Source organism: Equus przewalskii, chromosome 11, assembly GCF_037783145.1.
Source record: "Equus przewalskii isolate Varuska chromosome 11, EquPr2, whole genome shotgun sequence".
In the NCBI taxonomy this organism is placed as follows: Eukaryota; Metazoa; Chordata; class Mammalia; order Perissodactyla; family Equidae; genus Equus; species Equus przewalskii.
In genome coordinates, this window is record NC_091841.1 from 25,189,070 (window position 1) to 25,210,205 (window position 21,136).

The 21,136-nt window shown below is 49.1% G+C and overlaps 1 protein-coding gene and 1 long non-coding RNA gene across 7 annotated transcripts in view; one reads left to right on the forward strand and one right to left on the reverse strand.

Moving 5' to 3' along the window:
- The first annotated feature begins 2,381 nt into the window (after window positions 1-2,381).
- Window positions 2,382-21,136, forward strand: part of LOC103544629 (phospholipase A and acyltransferase 4-like) — a 21,535-nt gene continuing 2,780 nt past the window's right edge. For 2 of the 6 annotated variants that reach the window (XM_070565219.1, XM_070565220.1), the window contains exons 1-4: window positions 2,382-2,435; window positions 5,768-5,876; window positions 7,613-7,881; window positions 10,136-10,244. In XM_070565219.1, coding sequence (XP_070421320.1) covers window positions 2,394-2,435; window positions 5,768-5,876; window positions 7,613-7,881; window positions 10,136-10,244 — 529 coding nt within the window. In that variant the 5' untranslated portion in view covers window positions 2,382-2,393. Of the gene's footprint in view, window positions 2,436-2,621; window positions 2,795-3,131; window positions 3,261-5,767; window positions 5,877-7,612; window positions 7,882-10,135; window positions 10,245-12,031; window positions 12,298-14,547; window positions 16,010-21,136 lie in introns of those variants that run through there. The other 4 variants (XM_070565216.1, XM_070565215.1, XM_070565217.1 and 1 more) reach the window with 4 other exon arrangements.
- Window positions 5,533-16,638, reverse strand: LOC139074477 (uncharacterized). Its single transcript, XR_011524114.1, has 4 exons — window positions 16,527-16,638; window positions 11,303-11,379; window positions 6,885-6,961; window positions 5,533-6,183 (listed from the first exon to the last, which is right to left on the reverse strand). It is a non-coding gene; the product is annotated as an uncharacterized lncRNA (long non-coding RNA).

Sequence of the window (21,136 nt, forward strand, 5' to 3'; positions counted from 1 at the left end):
GGACTGTCTGCCATAGAGAAACCAGGAGACGAACAGAGAGGAAGGTGTGTAGACTAAGATCCGACTTCCCCAACCAGGCTCTGGTTTCCTGGGTGAATCCAGCTGGGGTAAGCTCCTATCACAGGTAGGCTGCCCCAGTATTGCTGTCGCTCATTGGGGGGTCCCCTTTGTGGGGGTGCCAGGGACTGGAGCCCAGGGAAATGCCCTCTGAGAGATGTAGAAGGGGAGAGTTGTCCAGGTGTATGTGTGTGTGCACAAGTATATTGTATGTGTGCTCAGTTGACCGTGTGTGTGCGCGAGTTGTTTTATGAGTCTGTGCAGGTGGACACAAGTGCCTCATGGACAGGCACGTTCAGTGTGTCAGAGCACCAGGCACAGCCCAGGAGAACTGGGGGTTAGCTGTTTCCCCTTCCCTCCTTTTTCAGACTGACCCTCAGAGCCCGACCATGTTCCTCCCACCCACTGTGTCCCTGGCACGTGACACAGGATTCCCTCTTCAGATTCCCTCCCCAGCCCAGGACATGCATTCCTAGGAGCTGACACCCCAGAGAGATAAAAATTAATGGGACCTTAGTGCTGGGCTCCCACAACCACTGCCAGAAGGAGCCTCTCTCCCTCTCTCCATCAGGTAGCTGCAAATCCCAGAATGTGTTGGGCAGTAGGTGCAGATCGGAGGGGGCCCTCACCCACAAAGGAAAATCCTGTCAGTGGGGTGTGTTATAGTGTTTTAGAGAGAAAGGCTCAATGTCCCCATCGGAATATTTTTGGCTCCAAGGTATAGAACTAAGTTAGAAGTTCCTGAAATGATCTGATTTTGCTTTTCATATACCATTATCCACTGAAAGGAACCAGGCTCCTTGGAGAGATGCTGATTCCAGCGTAGGGACAGGGAAAGCACAAGACGACCCTGGATTATACTGCTATGCCAGAAAGTCAATGTTATAGGTGAGTCTGTCCCCCTCCCCCGAGTTCACATGTTGAGGTCCTAACCCCCAGGATCGCAGAATATGACTGCATTTGGAGATAGGGTCTCTAAGAGGTAATTAAGTTAAAATGGAGTCACATGGATGGGTCCTAATCCAACTGGTGTCCTTATAAGAGGAAGAGATTAGGACACACACAGGGGACTGACCATTTGAAGACACGGGGAGAAGGCGGCCATCTACAAGCCACGGAGAGAGGCCTCAGAAGAACCCAACCCTGCTGACACCTTGATCTTGGATTTCTAGGCTCCAGAATCATGAGAAGATAAAACTCTCTTGTTTAAGTCTGAGGTATTTGTTACAGCAGCCCCAGCAAACTAATACACTCTACCTTCAAAACAGATCAAGAATCGAATCACCTCTTCTTGGCCTGTTGCCTGAGAGTTCCAAACTGCTCTTCCACCTCCACCCTCGACTCCATAGAATATACTCAACACGGGAGCCAGACGTAGTCTATGAAAACTGCATGAGTCAGAGCATGTGACCGCTGACCCCAACCTTCCACTGGCTCTCATCTAATTCAGGGTAAACATCAACACCGGGACAACAGCCTGCAGCCCCATGTACATCGGGCTGTTGTTACCTCTCAGCTGTCACCTCCTATGACCTGCTTCCTGGCTCCAGACACCGGCAGACACCTGCAGGCTCAGGGTCTGTGCAATGGCTGCTTCCCTGCCTGGGTCACTCTCCCTGTGGGTATGTGAAGGGCTCCCTCCCACCTCCTTGAGTTCATGACTCAAAAATCACCTGCTCAGTGAGGGCGTCCTCAACCACACTATCTAAAATCACACCTCCCCATTCCGCCATCCCTTCCCCCCACCCCATTTTTCTCAGTCTTTTCCATCTCACATAATATCTATCTCATTAAATTTTGTCGGTCTCCCCAAGAAGAAGATGCGGCCCACAACAGCACTGATTCTTATCAGTCTTGTTGACTGGTGGATCCCTCCATGCCTGCAACAGTGCTTGGCACACAGTGGGCACTCAGATGATTCCTGTTGAATAACACTCCAACGTGAGGTCCCACTGTGTGTTGCGTATTGCATGGGGTAGTCATCTCAGAGTTAGACCCCCGGCAGCCCCTGTCACTTGCTCACTGAGCGAGCAGTGCAACCTCGATGACCAGCACCCTAAAGGCCACCCCTTCGTGCAGCAGGAACACTTGCCCAGGGCTTCTGTTGGGAGGAACCTGGGGTCTCTGAAGCAGGAGCAAATTATCAGCCTCCCCTCCTGCTCTCACTGCTTCCCCGTGGCTTAAGGCACCAATGATGCCGTGTTCTGAGTTAGGTCCTCTCCATTTTGAGCAAATATTTAGTCTCTCTTTAAAAAGTGGTTATGACTGAGCAGAATTGAAAGAGTGTCAGAAGAAAGTGAAAGTGAAACTCTCCACTTTGGTATAAAAGCTGATCCATGAGCAGCAGAAGCCCAGAAGGCCAGAACACCATGGTTCAGGTAAGTCCCTGGGACATTTCCATCAGTGGCTCTATAGCAGGGCGGGTCGTGGGCACTTTGCTGCTCCAAAGAGCTCGGTCTGGGTTCCTGGCCTTGGGCACTGTTAACTCTAGAGCTTGGAAAGGCTTTACATGGCTTTCACAGAAAACTGTATTTGTGGTTTAAAAGTCCCTTTTCCTGCAGGACTGTGCGGTCTTCCAGCAGAGTCAGGCTCCTCTGTGTCTGGCACAGTGTGTGTATGTGGTGGGGGTGGGGCTGGGATCCACGTGTAGGAGGAGCTGTGCGCATCTGGGAGCTGTGGCTCGCTGAGCTGGGAAAGAAGCTGGAGTATGGCCATGGAGGGACCGCGGAACTTGGAAGTGAGTGAACCCCCTCCTTGTCTGCCTCAGCTGCTGGCTGGAGTTTGGGGCCTTCCTGGCTCCAGTCCTTTCTCTCGCCTCTTTCCCCCATGGCATTAGTCCTCCCTTATTAAGCGCATTCAAATTTCAGCGTTCTGACTCTGAAACCTCCCCTCTCATCAGCCCTGATCTCCAGATTTGACGCAAGTTCCAGGGAGGAGCAGGCAGAGCTCAGCGGTGTGCCATGAAAAGGAATCACCTGACTCGGGCTATTATTGGAAATGAGGCAGTTCTGGGAAGACACACTGCACATTCCAGAGGGCAGTCCACCCTGTGCATCACCTGATTCTGAGAAGGGCTTTCTCGCTGCCAAAATGAATCAGGGCTCTGTTGCCTGGGAAACCATCTCCTCATCCAGGCAGGGCCCAAGCTCACAGTTCATCTCCCACCAGCTGCCATGGACGGAGCCCGGGCCTTGCCTTAGACAGTCAGTTTCAGAGTGAAAAAATCCCCTTGATTCCAAAGTGGAGATTGTCTCTGTGCCTGCCCTGCCCTGGCTGAGGGAGAGGGGAGATGGGCAGGCCCTGCTGATCCTCCAGCCCTGGTCCGTGTATATTTCCTTTGCTCCCATCCCAAGCCAGGCCTTTTGCTAAACCCTGGAGATGCAGGGAGGGAGAGAGGCATACGAGATCTTGCCTAAATGGAACGCATAGCTGGGGTGGGGCGGGCGACAGAATGGCAGAGAGAACTGCGGCACATGACCCACGCAGGGAGAGGTGGGGGTCCCAGGGGGCCTGGGGACCCAGGGAGTGGCAGCTGAGCCAGGCTGGGGCCTTCAGGGCTGTTTCTCAGAAGAGTGACATCTGATAGGAGAAGACAGGAAGAGTGGATGTGGGGAAGGTGGTTGGGGACAGAAATAGCTATGTGCAGAGCATCAGAGACAAGAGCAAGCTCTGTGGTGAGGGAAAAGAAGTGATTCAGTCAGCCTGGGGGCAGAGCACAGGGAGGGCAAGGAGGGGTGAGGAAGACCCGGTCATGAGAGCCTGGGAGCTGCCAAGGGGTGTGCCCTGTGCCCTAAGGCCAGAGGAAGCGCATGGCCAGATGTGCCTTTTGAGGAGGCTACAATGGGTCTTGGGGAGACTGGATGTGGAGTGGCAGGGACAGGAGGAGGAGGACTGGTCAGGACCCCGTGGAGGTCACAGAGGCAGGGATGCGGCTGCCCCAAAGCAAGTGGTTGGGAGCTGGACAAGGAAGTGAATTCAGGAGAAACTTCCAGAGTCGGTATTCGTTATTTGGTATTGTCATGAGAAAGAGGACAAAGGTCAGCTGACCCCTGGCCTCAGATTGGACAGCCTGGGACGAGAGATGGAGGAGGTCTGTCATTCACTGAAATCAGGTACAGAGAGAGGGAACAACTGAGGAGCTGTCAAATCACAAAGCTGTGGTGCCCTGGGCCAGGACATTGAGGAGCAGGAGGGAGGTGTGGAAGGGGAGGAAGGCAGGGACGAATCAGGACCAGGGGGAGGAGTGGCAGAGAAGACTCAGGCCAGCCGCTTCCCAGCGGACTGTTCTCAGGAAGTGCCTTCGTTGCTGAGCAAGGGCTCGCTGCCTGATGCCCATGGAAGCCAGCACGATGGCACCAGCTTTTGAGAAAAGAAAGAACTTTATTGGGAAGTTGACCAGCAAGGAGACAGGAGGCGAGTGTCTCAAATCTGTCTCTCCGGTCCAAGGTTCTGGGTAAAATTTAAGGATTTGGGGCTCCTAAGCTGCATCTGGGACCCTATAAGTTGATTGGCTAGTCTCAAATCAGTCCCTATATGGTATTCAAGCTACTTGGGCTACTGGGAGCCAGACTTTCCTTATTGGTGGAGTTCTGGCTTCATAAATTGCTCTGGTGGCAACATTTATGGAGATTCTTGGTTCCAGGGTCATCCTGGGGCCCTGGGTTCCCGCCTGGTACAGTGCAGTGCTGGGTCTGTTGTTGAGAAAGGCTTGATTAAAACAACCTATCTTAAGGAAGCAAAAGCAGTGTAAGCAGGTGAATGTGTTATGTGCTGTATCAACTTCACCTCTCTCATAGTCAGCTTTCTTCCTGAGCAATGGAGTGATGCTTCCTTCCCCGGGGGAGGTGTGAGGGTTGCAGTTATTAAAGAAAAAGAGACAGCAAAGGCCGACTGTGTGAGTGCAGCAGCCCCCTCAGTGCTGGAAGCTGGGGGCCCTACAACTGTCCCCTCAAAGGCTCAGGTCCCGTTAGGATGCTGTCAGTTCGTGTCTTGCAGAGGGGCATCTCCAAGAGTAGGTGTCCTGAGACTGGAGGGAACAGAGTCTGAGGAGGAGAAGGAGCCTGGTGCGGCCATACACAGCAGGGGCATGAGGCATGATGAGGACTTGGGGGTCCCTCTGTGACAGACAGAGAAGCTCAAGACTCACCTACCCGATCTTGCTGGGGATGTGCCTGGGACTGCCACATGCAGGCTGTCATGTCAACACACTCAGCAGCACATGCACAATGTACCTGCATATACGTGTCTGTATGCTCTGTATGTGCACATATACACATAGCACACATACACAAACAAAACACACGTACACGACACACAGATAGATGGTACCCTACTGGACACACACACATACACACAACACACACATATACACTTGCAAAATATGCACATGTATACATGTGAACACATGCACATGCACACCACACAACACACACGCACACACATACACATGCATACTATACACACACTGGACAAATCTCCACTTCACAAGGTCACTTTTTCCAGGCTTCAGCGAGTCGGTCGTGAGGGAATCTCTAAAAGTAACAGCAGCCTGAGGGTCCCACAGGGGTTGTGAGATCTTCCCCCACCCCAGGCTCCTACCGGGTGATGAACATTAGCAACGGGGCCCTCAGGCTGAGCCGCAGCTCCCCAGCCAGGGTCTCTGCTGTTGCCTAACAGCCTGTCAACACCGTTTCTGGCTTTTCTCTTCCAGGGTTATGAAGATCTCGAGGCTGGAGACCTGATGGAGATTTTCCACACTGGCGATGAGCATTGGGCGATCTATGTGGGAGGTGGTGATGTGCTCCATCTGGACCCTATAAGTTAGGACTGTTGAAAATATAATTTTCAAAATATTTCCGAACTTAATGAGCAATTGAAATAGGAGATTAGCAAGGGAACCCTGAGTTGGGTTTTCCCTGTGCAGCACTTGAACAGAATGTACATCCATGTCCCGTTGAGTCATCACAGGGCGTCCCATAGGTCCTGACAGAAGCAGGGAAAGAGGTTGTGGGCTCATCCACTGAAGCCGGGGGGCTTCAGCACTCAGGTCTGTCCAGCTGTCCAGTTTACCCTGGAATGCAGACTCTGAACTGACTTCAAGCAGCAAAGTCTCTGAGGGTCTACAGTCTGAAAGAAAGAAGCATGTTTCTCAGTGCTGTGTCTTTGTACTCATATGATTTCATAGACAACGTGTCTTGAGTATTGACTTCATACTCCCTAACAGAAGCAGCTCTCACAGGTTTCCAGATCTAAAATTCATTCTCATACAAGTGCATAGTGAGTACATATGAATGATTTATTTAGCTCTTTGAAAGAGAAGCAGCAGAATGACAAGCCAGTTTAAGGGAGAATGCAGGAAACAGATGTATGTATAGTCAATGAAAGAAAAAAATGCTGGAGTAAGCCGCCAAATCAGATGTAGATGGATTTGTCCTACAGAGTGATGGTACCATTACTTTTGATGTTTACTTCTCCATCAAGTGTCTGCATTCTCACTGGACAAAAATCAGTGTCATCACGGACAGAATTATATGTTTGCACCTTATCAGTTTTCTGTATGCTATCATCTACCTTGAAAGAGTTGTTAAAATATCTGAATTGCAGAAAATGAAGCCCACTTAATCCAGATGACCCTGAGGGAGGTTGGCAGCATGACAGTGGGGACATGTGGTCCTTTTTGACCTAACTTTCGGGGAGTGGATAGTTTCTATTAAGGAGATAGACTCTAAGTGCAAACATCGGCCTTTAGATTAGAAACATACAATAAGGATGCTTATTAGCGAGCTCATTAGTGACTCTCCCTCTTGGAAAATTAAACCTGGACTCACCCTAGGATGGAATTTGGATTGCATGAGCTGATGGCTCTTCTGTGGGCCTCGCCATGTGCCCAGAGCAGTGCCCGGTCCTAGGAGAGAAGACACTCACGTGAGGGATTCCCTAAGGCTCAGCTCAGCGCCGTGGAAGGAGCCTACCCTTTGGAGCTTGAGAGAGGCAGTTTCACATTCAGGTTCTAGCACTTTCCACAGCACAGAAAAGTCTGAAAATGTCTCTCTGGCTCCAATATTGGTTGTAAAATGGAGATGATAATATTTACCTTGAAAGTTAAAAAGGAGATTAAATTAGGTAATATGTGAAAAGTTTCCCAGCATAGTGTCTGAAACACAGGGGGTACTAAAACAAATGTGATCTCTTTCTGAAATGCACAAGTACACAAGACAAATAACAAATACGATTTATTATCATTGTGTATAACAGCTAAATTTGTGGACAACCTAAATGCTCACTGATAGGGCATTGGTCAAATAGATGATGTACATTCATATAATGGAATGCAGTGGCGTCTACAGATAAGCCCAACACTCATTGACATGAAAAATACTCACAGCTTGTTAAGTTAAAGAAGAAAAGTCTGTGACTCCTCCAATCACATTCACGGAAGGACAAGCACCAAAAGCTCACTGGTGGATTCCCTTCATCCTTCCTTCTTGTCCTGCCCCTTCTCTTTCCCTGCCTCACCTCCCCCTGCAGCTCTGGGTGACAGTGTCTCTGATTCTAGGTGAGTGCCCTAGGGCTGACTCCTCCAGCACCTACTCCAGCGGGAACATCAGGGCGGTGGTGAAACAGGAGCATGTGAGGTACGCAGTGGGAAGCTGCCTCTATCGAGTGAATAACTACTTGGACCAGGTGTACAGACCGCGGCCTGTGAATGAGATCATCAGTTCTGCGAGAGAGATGATTGGGGCGCAGTTGGAGTACTGTGTTAAGGACAGGAAGTATAAGCACTTTGTCACCCATCTGAGATATGGCACAGCCTGCAGCAGGCAGGTAAGGTCCTCTTTGGGGTGATCACTCTCTCTCTTTGAGGTCTGCTTGGGTGGGGGTGACTGGGCTGGAGAGCCAGCAGGGAGACACCCCATGAATGCTGCAAACACAGGCTCTCGGGATGTCTGACAGAGGGAGAGGGGAGGAGTGGGTTGCGCAACTTGGTTGGGGAGAGAGATCCCTGATGTGCAGAGCAGAAGTGACAAGAGCAAGCTCTGTGGAGGCGGGGGGGGGTGGGGAGGGGGCCTTGGGGGCAGAGGGCAGGGAATGCACAGAGTGGGGAGAAAGGCCAGTATGAAGGGGCTGCGAGCTGCCACAGGGGTGTATCCTGTGCCCCGGGGGCAGAGGAAGGTCATGGCCAGATGCGCCCTTTGGGAAGGCCATAGTGGGTCTTGGGGTGATTGGATATGGAGTGGTGGGGACAGGAGGAGGGGGCTGGTCAGGAGCTCAGGGGGGTCACAGAGACAGCGATTGGGCTACTCTGAACCAAATGAGTGGGTGGGAGGAGGACAAGGAAGTGAATTCAAGAGAAACTTCCAAGATCAGTATTGGTTTTGGGGTGTTGGCATGAGAAAGAGGAAAAAGGTAAGCTGACCTCTGGTCTCAGGTTGGACAGCCTGGGTTGGCAGATGGAGGAGTTTTGTCATTTGCTGAAATCAGGTACAGAGAGGGAGAAAAACTGCAAAGTTCTCAAATCACAAAGCTATGGTGCCCCACGCCAGGACATTGAGGAGCATGAAGGAGGCTGGAAGGGGAGGAAGGCAGGGCCGTATCAGTACGAGGGGAGGAGCGGGAGAGAAGACCCAGCCCAGCCGCTTCCTGGCTGACTGTTCTCAGGCAGGTTCCTTTGTTACCGAGCAAGGGCTCACTGCCCGACACCCATAGAAGCCGATACTATGGCACCGGCTTTTGAGAAAAGAAAGAACATTTTTGGAGTCAACTGGACACAAGGCTCTCAAATCTGTCTCTCGAATCCAAGGTCTGCAGTGAAATTTAAGGAGTTAGGGGCTCCTCAGCCGCAGCTGGGCCCATGGAAGCTGATTGGCTAGTCTCGAATCAGTCCCTATATGGTAATCAAGCTACTTGGGCTGCTGGAAGCTGGATTTTCCTTATTGAAGGACCTCTGGCTTCATAAAGTGCCCTGGTGGCCACGTTTCTGAAGATTCTTGGTTCCGGGGTCATCCTGGGGTCATGGGTTCCCGCCTGGCATATGTGCAGTGCCGTGTCTGTGGTTGAGCAAGGCTTGATTAAAACAACCTGTTTTAAGGAAGGAAAACTAGCTTAAGGTGGTCAATATTTTATGTGCTGTTCCACCTACATCTCTCTGATCCTCAGCCTACCATCTGAGCGATGGTGTGATGCTTCCTTCCCCGGGGGATGGTGTGAGGGTTGCAGTTATTGTAGGAAAAGGGCCAGCAGAGGCTGGCTGTGTGAGTGCAGCAGCCCCCACAGTGATGGAAGCTTGGTGGCCCCGCAACGGTCCCCTGAGGGCTCAGGACCCTTTCGAATTCTCTCAGTTCTGTCTCTCTGGTGGCCATCTCCAATGATGGGTGTCTTGAAATTCAAGGAGACAGAGTCTGAGGAGGAGGAGGTGCCTGGTATGGCCATGCACATCCAGGGGCAGGAGGCATGATGAGGACTTGACGGCCTGTCTGGGAAGGGCTGAGAAGCTCAAGACTCACTTTGCTGGTGATGGGCCTGGGGCTGCCACATACAGGCTGTCATGTCAACTCACTCAGGAGCACCTGCAAACACCCGCCTTCATCCTAAGTACGCAAACTTACAAACACAACACACACACACAGCACACACAGGTACACAAAACACATACACACACATATACAACACAACAGAACACACAATGCACATGTGAACACAACACAGACATACACAGAACACACATTTATATGTGTCTAACGTGAACATATATACATGGTTATATATACACACATGCACACCACACAACACATATGTGCACACACAGATATGTGCATAATATGCACATGGAGAAATTTCCCCCTCTCTTATTCCAGGCGTCATTTTTTCCAGGCTTCCAGCCCCTGGTTGTGGAGAAATCACCAGAACTGAAAGCAAGCAGAGGACGCCACATGGGCTTGGTCCTTTCATCCCACCCCCGGCTCTCACCAGCTGATGACATCAGCAAGGAGATCCCCAGCCCGAGCTTCAGCTTCCTAACCAGCATCTCTGCTGTTGCCTGGAAGTCTTTTAACACCATCTCTTGGTTTTTCTCTTGCAGTTTTGTAAAGAACCTGAGCCTGGGGACCTCATTAATATTTACAATATTATCTCTAAGCACTGGGCCATCTACGTGGGAGGTGGCGATGTGATCCATCTGGCTCCTCTAAGTAAGGACTGTTGAAAATATAACTTTTAAAATATTTGTTACCATGATGAGAACAATGGAAAGAAGGAGCTGAGTAAGGGAAACCTGAGTTGGATTTTCCCCGAACAGCACTTGGGCAGAATGTACATCATAGCCCACTGAGTCATCACAGCGGGTCCCAGAGGTCCTGACAGAAGGAGAGAAAGAGGTTCATGGGCTCATCCAGTGAAGCTGGGGGGCTTCAGCTTTCAGATCTGCCCAGCTGACCAGTTTACCCTGGTATGCAGACTCTCGTATGACTTCAACCACAAAAGTTTCTGAAGGTCGACGGAAATAGTTTCTTTAAAGAAACTTTAAGATGTATAGTCTTAAACATCTTAACATGAACGTGTTTCTCAGTGCTGTGTCGTTTGTACTCAGACGATTTCACAGACAAGGTGTCTTGAGAGAATTTACTTAATACTCCTTAACAGAAGCAGCTCTGATAGGCTTACACATCAAAAAAATTCTCATACGACTGCATAGTGAGTATGTATGAAGGATTTATTTAGCTCTTTAATAACAGAAGCAGCAGGATGACAAGCCAGGTAATAGAAGAATGCAGGGAATGGATGTATGATTCAATGAGAGAAAAAACAATGTTGGATTAAGCCTGCCAAGTAAATGGTTTTTGTCCTATAGAGCAATGGTACCGTTACTTTTGAAGTTCTCGTCTCCACAAAGCGTCTGCATTCTCACTGGACAAAAATCATGGTCATCATGGTCAGCATGACATATCTGCATCTTATCATTTTTCTACAAGCTGTCATCTACCCTGACAGAGCTGTAAAAATATCTGAGTTGATGATAAATGAAGCCCAGGTAATCCAAATGACCCTGAGGAAGGGCTTGGAAGAGAAACCATGACAGTGAGGACATGTGGTTTTTTTGTGCCAAGCTTCCAGACTGTGGACGGTTTTTGTTGAGGAAATGGATTCTAAGTACAAACACCAGCCTTTAGATTAGAAACTTAAAATAAGCATGCTTAATTAGCGAGCTCATTAATGACTCTCCCTCTTAGAAAATTAAGCCTGCACTCACCCTAGGATGGAATTTGGATTCCATGAGCTGATGGCTCTTCTGTGGCCCTCTCCATGTGCCCAGAGCGGTGCCCAGTCCTAGGAGAGAAGACACTCACGTGAGGCATTCCCTAAGGCTCAGCTCAGCGCCGTGGAAGGAGCCTGCCCTTTGGAGGTTGAGAGAGGCAGTTTCACACTTGGGTTCTAGCACTTTCCACAGCACAGAAAAGTCTGAAAGTGTCTCTCTGGGTCCAATATTGGTTGTAAAATGGAGATGATAATATTTACCTTGAAAGTTAAAAAGGAGATTAAATTAGGTAATATGTGAAAAGTTTCCCAGCATAGTGTCTGAAACACAGTGGGTACTGACACAAATGTGATCTCTTTCTGAAACACACAAGCGCACAGGGATAAATAAAAAATTATGATTTACTATCATTGTGTATAACAGCTAAATTCGTGGACAACCTAAATGCTCACTAATAGGGGACTGGTCAAATAGATGACGTACATTCATATAATGGAATGGAATGGCAGCCATAGACAATCCCGACATTCATTGACTTGAAAAATCCTCACAGCTTGTTAAGTTAAAGGAGAAAGATATGTGACTTCTCCAATCACATTTGTGAAAGGACAAACCCCAAGGGCTCTATAGGGATTCCCTTTGTCCTTCTTTCTTGTCCCACCCCTTCTCTCTCCCTACTTCGCCTTCCCCTACAGCCCTGGGTGGCTGTGTCTCTGATTCCAGGTGAGGACTCTGAGTCTGGCTCCTCCAGCATCTCCATTCTGAGCAGAAGGGCGGTGGTGAAACAGGAGCGCCTGCAGGACGTCGTGAACGGCTACCACTATCAGGTCGACAACTACTGGGACCAGTAGTACACACCACGGCTTGTGAGCAAGATCATCAGTTCTGCGAAGGAGAAGATTGGTCAGGTGGTGGAGTACAGCGTTCTGGACTGGAAGCATAAGAACTTTGTCACCCATCTGAGATATGGCATGGCCAACATGGCCCAGGTAAGCCCCTCTTGGGGGTGATCCCTCTTCCTCCTGGAGGTCTGCTTGGGGTGGAGGTGACAGAGCTGTGCAGCCAGAGGGGAGAATCTCTGATAATGATGCAAACACATGATACTGGGATGTCTGATGGGGAGAGAGGAAGTGTGGGTGTGGGGAAGGTGGTTGGGCACAGAGACACCTGATGTGCAGAGCAGCAGAGGCAAGAGCAAGCTCTCTGATGAGGGAGACTGCGGGGCAGAGTGTAGGGCGGGTGAGGAGGGGTGAGGAAAGACCAGTCTTAAAGGGCCTGGGACCTACCAAACGGTGTGCCCAGTACTCTGGGGGCAGAGGAAGCTCATGACCAGTTGTTCCCTTTGGGAAGGCCACAGTGGGTCTTGGGGAGACTGGATGTGGAGTGGCAGAGACAGGAGGAGGGGGCGTGGCCAGGAGGCCGTGGGGGATCACAGAGGCAGGGATGAGGCTGCTGCAAACCAAGTCACCGGGTGGGAGGTGGATGAGATAGTGAATTCAGGAGAAACTTTCAGGGTCAATATTGGTTATTGTGTATTAGAATGAGAAAGAGGACAAAGGTCAGCTGACCCCTGGTCTCTGATTGGACAGCCTGGGATGAAGGATGGAGGAGTTTTGTCATTTGCTGAGATCAGACACAGAGAGGGAGAAAAACTGAAAGATTCTCCAGTCACAAAGCTGTGGTGCCCTGGGCCAGGATATTGAGGAGCAGGAAGGAGAATGGAAGGGGAGGAAGGCAGGGATGAATCAGGACCAGGGAGAGGAGTGGCAGAGAAGGCTCAGGTTGGCCACTTCCCAGCTGACTATCCTCAGGAGGTTCCCTTGTTACTGAGCAAGGGCTCAGTGCCTGATGCAAACAGAAGCCAACAGTATGGCACCAGCTTTTGAGAAAAGAAAGAACTTTATTGTACAGACAACCAGCAAGGAGACAGGAAGCAAAGTTCTCAAATTTGTCTCTCCAATCCAAGGTTTTGGGTGAAATTTAAGGATTTGGGACTCCTAAGCTGCATCTGGGACCCTATAAGCTGATTGGCTAGTCTCGAATCAGTCCCTATATGGCAATCAAGCTACTTTGGCTGCTGGAAGCTGGATTTTCCTTATTGAAGGACTTCTGGCTTCATAAAGGGACCCGGTGGCAACGTTTCTGAAGATTCTTGGTTCCGGGGTCATCCTGGGGTCATGGGTTCCCGCCTGGCACATGTGCAGTGCCGTGTATGTGGTTGAGCAAGCCTTGATTAAAACAACCTGTTTTAAGGAAGCAAAACTAGTTTAAGCTGGTCAGTGTTTTATGCGCTGTTTCACCTTCACCTCTCTGATCCTCAGACTCCAACCTGAGCAATGGAGTCATACTTCCACAGGGCGGCGTCAGGGTTGTGGTTATTGTAGGAAAACGGCAGGCAGAGGCCGGCTATGTGAGCACAGCAGCCCCCACAGTGATGGAAGCTGGGGGGCCCACAAGGGGCCCCTCAAAGCCTCAGGACCCGTTAGGACACTCTCAGCTCATGTCTCTCAGGTGGGCGTCTCCAGGGCTAGGTGTCCCAAGTCTGAAGGGGACCGAGTCCGAGGAAGAGGAAGTGCCTGGTGCGACCATGCCCAAGCAGGGCAGGAGGCATGATGAGGCTGTGAGAGTCCATCTGGGAAGGACAGAGAAGCCAAGACTCACCTGCCTGATTTTGCTGGGGATGGGCCTGGGGCTGCCACATGGGGGCTGTCGTGTCAGCACACTCAGAAGCACATGCACAATGCACCTGCATACACCTGTCTCCAATCCTCAGTATGTACACATTCCCACACAACACACACACACTACACACACTGAATGAACACACAACACACGTATACACAACATACAGAACACACACATGCAGACATACACAACACACATATACATCTGCATGTCATGCACATACAAACACGTGCATACATGCACATGCTCAGCACACAAAACACACAAGCTCGTCTATACACACGCATATTATACACACACTGGGAAATCTCTACTGTCTCATTACACAAAGGTCATTTTTTCCAGGGTTCCAGTGCCTCGTTGTGGGGGAACTTCTAAAAGTGATAGCAGTATGTGGATCCCCCAGAGGTTATGAACTCTTCCCCACCCCCCAGGCTCTCCCCAGGTAATAAATATCAGTAACAGGGTCCCCAGGCTGAGCAGCAGCTCCCTAGCCAGGGTCTGTACTGTTGCCTAGAAGTCTGTCTACACCATCTCTGGTTTTTCTGTTGCAGTTTTGTGAAGAACCTGAGCCTGGAGACCTGATTCAGATTTTCCGCATTCGCTATCAGCACTGGGCCATCTACGTGGGAGGTGGTGATGTGATCCACATGTCTCCTAAGTAAGACCTGTTCAAAACATAACGCTACTGCATTCCATCATAGGAACGTACATCATCTATTTGACCAATGCCCTATTAGTGAGCATTTAGGTTGTTCTCAAATTTAGCCATTATACACAGTGATAGCAAATCGTATTTTTATTTGTTTATCCCCGTGTACTTGTGAATTTCAGAAAGAGATCAAATTTCTTTTAGTACCCATTGTGTTTCAGACACTATGCTGGGAAACTTTTCACATATTACCCAATTTAATCTCCTTTTTAACTTTCAAGGTAAATATTATCATCTCCATTTTACAACCAATATTGGACCCAGAGAGACATTTTCAGACTTTTCTTTCTTTCTTTTTTATTTTTGAGGAAGATTATCCCTGAGCTAACTGCTGCCAGTCTTCCTCTTTTTGCTGAGGAAGCCTGGCCCTGAGCTAACATCCGTGTCCATCTTCCTCTACTTTATATGTGGGATGCCTACCACAGCATGATGTGCCAAGCGGTACCATGTCCGCACTCGGGATCTAAACCGATGAACCCCGGGCTGCCAAGAAGCAGAACATGCACACTTAACCGCTGCGCCACCGGGCTGGCCCCTTTCAGACTTTTCTATGCTGTGGAAAATCCTAGAACCCAAGTGTGAAACTGCCTCTCTCAACCTCCAAAGGGCAGGCTCCTTCCATGGTGCTGAGCTGAGCCTTAGGGAATCCCTCAAGTGAGTGTCTTCTCTCCTAGGACCGGGCACCGCTCTGGGCACATGGAGAGGGCCACAGAAGAGCCATCAGCTCATGCAATCCAAATTCCATCCTAGGGTGAGTGCAGGCTTAACTTTCTAAGAGGGAGAGTCACTAATGAGCTTGCTAATTAAGGATGTTTCTAATCGAAAGACTGCTGTTTGCACTTAGAATCTATGTCCTTAAAAAAAACTACCCACACCCTGGAAGTTAGGCACTAAAAGGACCACATGTCATCACTGCCATGCTTTCCCTTACAAGCCCCCCTCGGGGGCATCTGGATTGTCAGCTTGTTTTACCATCAATTCATATATTTTTACAACTCTGCCAAGGTAGATGATAGCTCATAGAAAACTGATAAGATGGATATAAATTATTCCCATCGTGATGACAATGATTATTGCCCAGTGGGAATGCAGACGCTTGGTGGAGAAGAGACCATCAAAGGTTGAGGTACCGTTGCGCTGTAGGACACGAACCATGTGCATCTAATTTAGTAGGCTTTTTCCAGCTTTCTGTTTCTTTCATTGTCTATACATTCATGTGTTCCCTGCATTCTCCTTTTAACTGGATTTATCATCCTACTGCTTCTGTTATCAATGAGTTAAATAAATTGTTCACATGTACTTACTGTTCACTTGTATGAGAGTTGTTTTTGATGTATAAACCTGTGAAAGCTGCTTCTCTTAAGGAGTGTTAAGTAACTAGTCTCAAGACACCTTGTCTGTAAAATCATGTGAGTACAAAGGACATAGCACTGAGAAACATGCTTTTTTCTTGAAGACCATAAACCTTAGACTGTAGACCTTAAAGTTTCTTTAAGAGACAGTTTATTTATCTCCACAAACTTTTAACTATTTTGTGGGTTAAGTCATATCAGAGTCTGCATACCAGGGCAAACTGGTCAGCCAGACAGATCTGAGTGCTGAAGCCCCCCGGCTTCAGTGGATGAGCCCACAACCTCTTTCCTTGCTTCTGGCAGGACCTATGGGACCCCCTGTGATGACTCAGTGGGACATGGATGTTCGGTCTGCTCAAGTGCTGTTCAGAGAAAACCCAACTCAGGTTTCCCTTGCTCAGCTCTCTCTTCCCATTGATCTCATTATGGTAACAAATATTCTGAAAATTATATTTTCAACAGTCCTTACTCATTGGAGCCAGACGGATCAAATCACCGTCTCCCACATAGATTGCCCATTCTTTATAGCCAATGCCAGAAATCTCCATCACCTCTCCAGGCTTGAGATCTTGGTAAAACTGGAAGAGAAAAACCAGAAATGGTGTTGACAGGCTGCTAGGCGACATCAGAGACCCTGGCTGGGGAGCTGCAGCTCGGCCTGGGGACCCTCCTGCTGACGTTCATCACTGGTGTGAGCCTGGGGTCGGGGGAAGATCTCGTAACCCCTGTGGGGTGCTCAGCCTGCTGTCACCTTTAGAGGTTCCCCTACAAACAGGGATTGGAAGCCTAGAAAAAATCACCTTGTGAAATGGGAGAGTGGAGATTTGTCTAGTGTGTATATTATGCCTGTTTGTGTTCTGTATGTATGTATGTGTATGTGTGTTTTGCTTGTGTGTGTTGTATGTATGTGCATACGTGTAAGCATGTCTTCTGTGTCTGTGTGTTGTGCATGTGTATGTTGTGTGTGTGTGTTGTGTGTGCATAACGAGGAGGCAGACATGTATATGCAGGTGCTTTGTGCATGTGCTCCTGAGTTTGTTGACAGGACAGCCTGCATGTGGCAGCCCCAGGCCCATTCCCAGCGTGGTTGCATGGGTGAGTCTGGAGATTCTCTGCTCTTTGCAGAATGACCCTCAAATCGTCATCATGCCTCCTGCCCCTGGTTGTGCGTGGCTGCACCAGGCACCTCCTCCTCCTCAGAATCCGTCACCTCCAGCCTCAGGACATCCACCCTTGGAGATGCCCACCTGAGAGACGAAAACTGACAGCACTGTAATGGCACTTGAGCCGTCAGGGGACCTTTGTGGGGCCGCCCAGCTTCCAGCACTGAGCGGGCTGCTGCATTCACACAGCCAGCCCTGGGCCCTTTTCCTACAATAACTGCAGCCCTCCCACCACGTCCAGGGACGTAGCATCACTCCATTGCTCAGGTGGGAAGCTGAGGCTCAGAGAGGTAAAGGGGAAACAGAACATAAAACATTGACCAGCTTACGCTCTTTTTGCTGTGTTAAAGCAGGTTGTTTTCATCAAGCCTTGCTCAACATCAGACCCGGCACAGCACATGTGCCGGGTGGGAACTCATGGCCTCAGGATGACAGATCTGACAGACTTGAGAGCCTTGCCTCCTGTCTTCTTGCCAGATGACCTCACAATAAAGTTCTTTCTTTTTTCAAAAGCCAGTGCCATAGTGTTGGCTTCCGTGGGCATCGGGCAGCGAGCCCTTGCTCAGTGACAAAGGAACCTGTCTGGAACAGTCAGCTGGGAAGTGGCCGAGCTGGGTCTTCTCTGCCACTCCTCCCCCTGGGTCTAACCTGTCCCTGCCTTCCTCCTCTCCTACCCTCCTTCCTGGCCTCAATTCCCTGGCCGAGGACACCACAGTTTTGTGATTTCAGAACTTTTCAGTTTTTCTGCCTTATAGCCAGTGTTGATGCCTCTGAGGACAAGTCTATTTTAAAGCAATCCAGTAAGTTTTAATAAGCTCTTATTTGCCACAGATCACTTTATATCACATCCAATAACTTTGACTTTCAGAAGTTTCTGCATATTAATCAAAGACTACATTCTGTTAGGAGAGGTTTAAATCTTCTCTTTTAAAGGTGACCCTGAAGGTGGACTCATGTGAATCAGAGGTTCCCCAGAATGGCCGTTACAATTTCCAATTATCTTAAAAGTTTACTGACTTTTTTTTTTGAGGAAGATTAGCCCTAAACTAACTGCTGCCAATCCTCCTCTTTTTGCTGAGGAAGACTGGCCCTAAGCTAACATCCGTGCCCATCTTCCTCTACTTTATACGTGGGACACCTACAACAGCATGGCTTGCCAAGTGGTGCCATGTCCGCACCCAGGATCCAAACTGGCGAACCCCGGGCCGCCGAAGCAGAACATGCAAACTTAACTGCTGCACCACCGGGCCGGCCCCAAGTTTACTTATTTTTACTCTTTAATTTTAGCTCAGGAATTTTGGGGAAGTTGAAGTGGGGAAACTCAGCAACAAAAGAGAGAGGAGCAACAGATTTAATTATTTAAGTATTTAATTATTTTCTTTCAAAGAGGCAGGAAAGTCTTCCTGATTTTATTTAGAAGCCTCAAAAGATTAAAATAGGCTTCCTGTTGCTGCAGCTGGCTTTTTCCAACAGCATATGTAAATACACCAGTTTGGGGAAACTGAAATTGCCCCATTTTGGCCATTTTAAAATGAGATCTCCTCTAGCATGTTTAATTAACACTGAAGCGGGGATTTCTATGCTCTTACAATATCAGGCAGGAGAAACGTTCCCCAGTGAAATGTAACGTTTATCCCCATGACGTAATGTACAATACAATCAGACAAAAGAGATGTAATCATTTTACATAAAGCCCGTTTAAATATACCAACCTTCCTCAAATTTATTAACTCTTATACCTTCAATCATAGCTTCCATTGAGTACAGTAACAAGTCTCGGTCTTATAATACTATATAGGGGAAGCATTCCCAGCTCAGCATAACATCCACTCCCCAAAAACCACTCAGGCAAAGTTGACATAACCTCCTTATGTGATACGAGCGTAAACACTTTAATCTTCATAGTCTGATCAACTTGAGCGGCCTAACTGTTGCCCCAAACAATTGTCGGTCAGCTTTATCATTGTGATTTTTGCCTTCTGAGTTGTTAAATTTTTTTTAAACTGGGGTCAACAGAACAGGCCTGTCTGAGGTCCCCTAATGTTGGGGGAGGGCCTATAGGGGTCCCTTTAGCCCATCCAACCTTAGGCAGTGTTTATTAAAACCTTTGTTTTAACTTTATTCGTGTCAGTTCCATTTATCCCATTTTCCTTTTAATAACTAGTTGAAGATTTCCATCCTGTTGGGCTGAGTCCTGTGACTCTTCTCTCTCTGATTTTTCTTTGTTAACTTAATGTTTTCATGAGCATCTATAAGACCATGAGAAGAAGCAGAGACCCGAAGTTTGGTTAAGTTTTTAAGACTAATCGCTGTATTTTCCTTTTAATTTGGTCTTTTTATGGGTATTAATAAAAGAGCTATTTATGCCCAGAGCTCTCTAAAAGTTTTCCAACTTAAGGATCCATTGTTTGGCCATTTTCTCTCTGGAAGCTAAAGACTATTGTGGCTATGTGGTGTTACAAAAGAAAATCATCCCTTTTTAGCCATTGGCTTATAACTATAATGAGACTGTCTGCTCAGAATCAGCCCCAATGGGCTCTGCTTAGGACAGACAGCACGTTCTCCATTCCGATACACAGAGATGGACAGACACACAGATCCAGACACAGAAAAACCAGACACCAGTGAACCGGTTCCCAGATTTAGGATAGAAAGTCCTACAACTGTTGCTACTCCAAATGCACACCCAGATGGCTCCTCCTTGAATGGAAAGGACCCTAGACGGCCCTGCCATAAGTGGAAGGACCACAGATGGAGGGGAAGGAAGTTCACGGGCGTCCCCGAGGCAACTTACCTGATTCCAGATTGAGTCCGACCACTCACCAGAAGGAAAAGCAAACAAACAAATCTAGACCCTGTTTCCTTCCCAGAAGAAAACGTGCCTAGGGCCAGGGTGCTGGGTCAGATGGAAAGCACTGGGGCAGCCCCTCGGGCAGATCACCGAGGCACCTGCTGGACTGCTTCCCAGGAGATCCCAGTTGGCCCAGGGCCACGGAGCCACGGACAAGAGTCTCCTGGCTGGCTCGTCAAATTGTTACCAGCTACAAACATAGCTTCTTTACCCACCACACAAAAGGGGCCACATAAAAGCTGGAACACCAGGCTTATGGCAAGGAAAGGGTTTTTATTTTGAGTGACGTCAGCTGGGAGACAAGAGTGAGCACCTCCTCCTCCTCCTTAGACTCTGTCTCTTCCAGCCTTGGGACTCCCATCCTTGGAGATGCCCGCCTGAGAGACACAAACTGACAGCATCTCAATGGGAGCTGAGCCTTCGAGGGGACCCTTGTGGGGCCCCCCAGCTTCCAGCACTGAGGAGGCTGCTGCGCTCACACAGCTGGCCTCTGCTGGCCCTTTTCCTGCAGTAACTGCAACCCTCACACCGTCCCTGGGAAGAAAGTGTCATTCTATTGCTCAGGTGGGAAGCTGAGGATCAGAGAGGTGAAGGACCTTGCCTGAGAACAGTCAGCTGGGAAGTGGCTGAGCTGGGTCCTCTCCATCACTTCTCCCCATGGCCGTGATTCCTCCCTGCCTTTCTCCCCTTCCACTCTCCTTCCCGCTCCTGGTTGTCCTGCCTCAGGGCACTGCAGCTTTGTGATCTGAGAACTTTTCCGTTCTCTCCCTCTCTGTGCCTGATCTCCGAGAATGACAAACCTCCTCCATCCCTCATCCCAGGTTGTCCAGTGTGAGGCCAGGGGTGAGCTGACCTTTGTCCTCTTTCTCATGACAATACCAACCACCAGTGCTGACCCTGGAGGTTTCTCCTGAATTACTTACTTCTCCACTTCCTGCCCACCGACTGGGTTCAGGCAAACCCTGTCCCTGCGTCTGGGGCAACTCTAGACATTGCTCAGACTCTGGGAACTGGGACGACTCTGGGAATTCTGGGAAATTCCCCACAGTCTCCCCACCAGCCCCT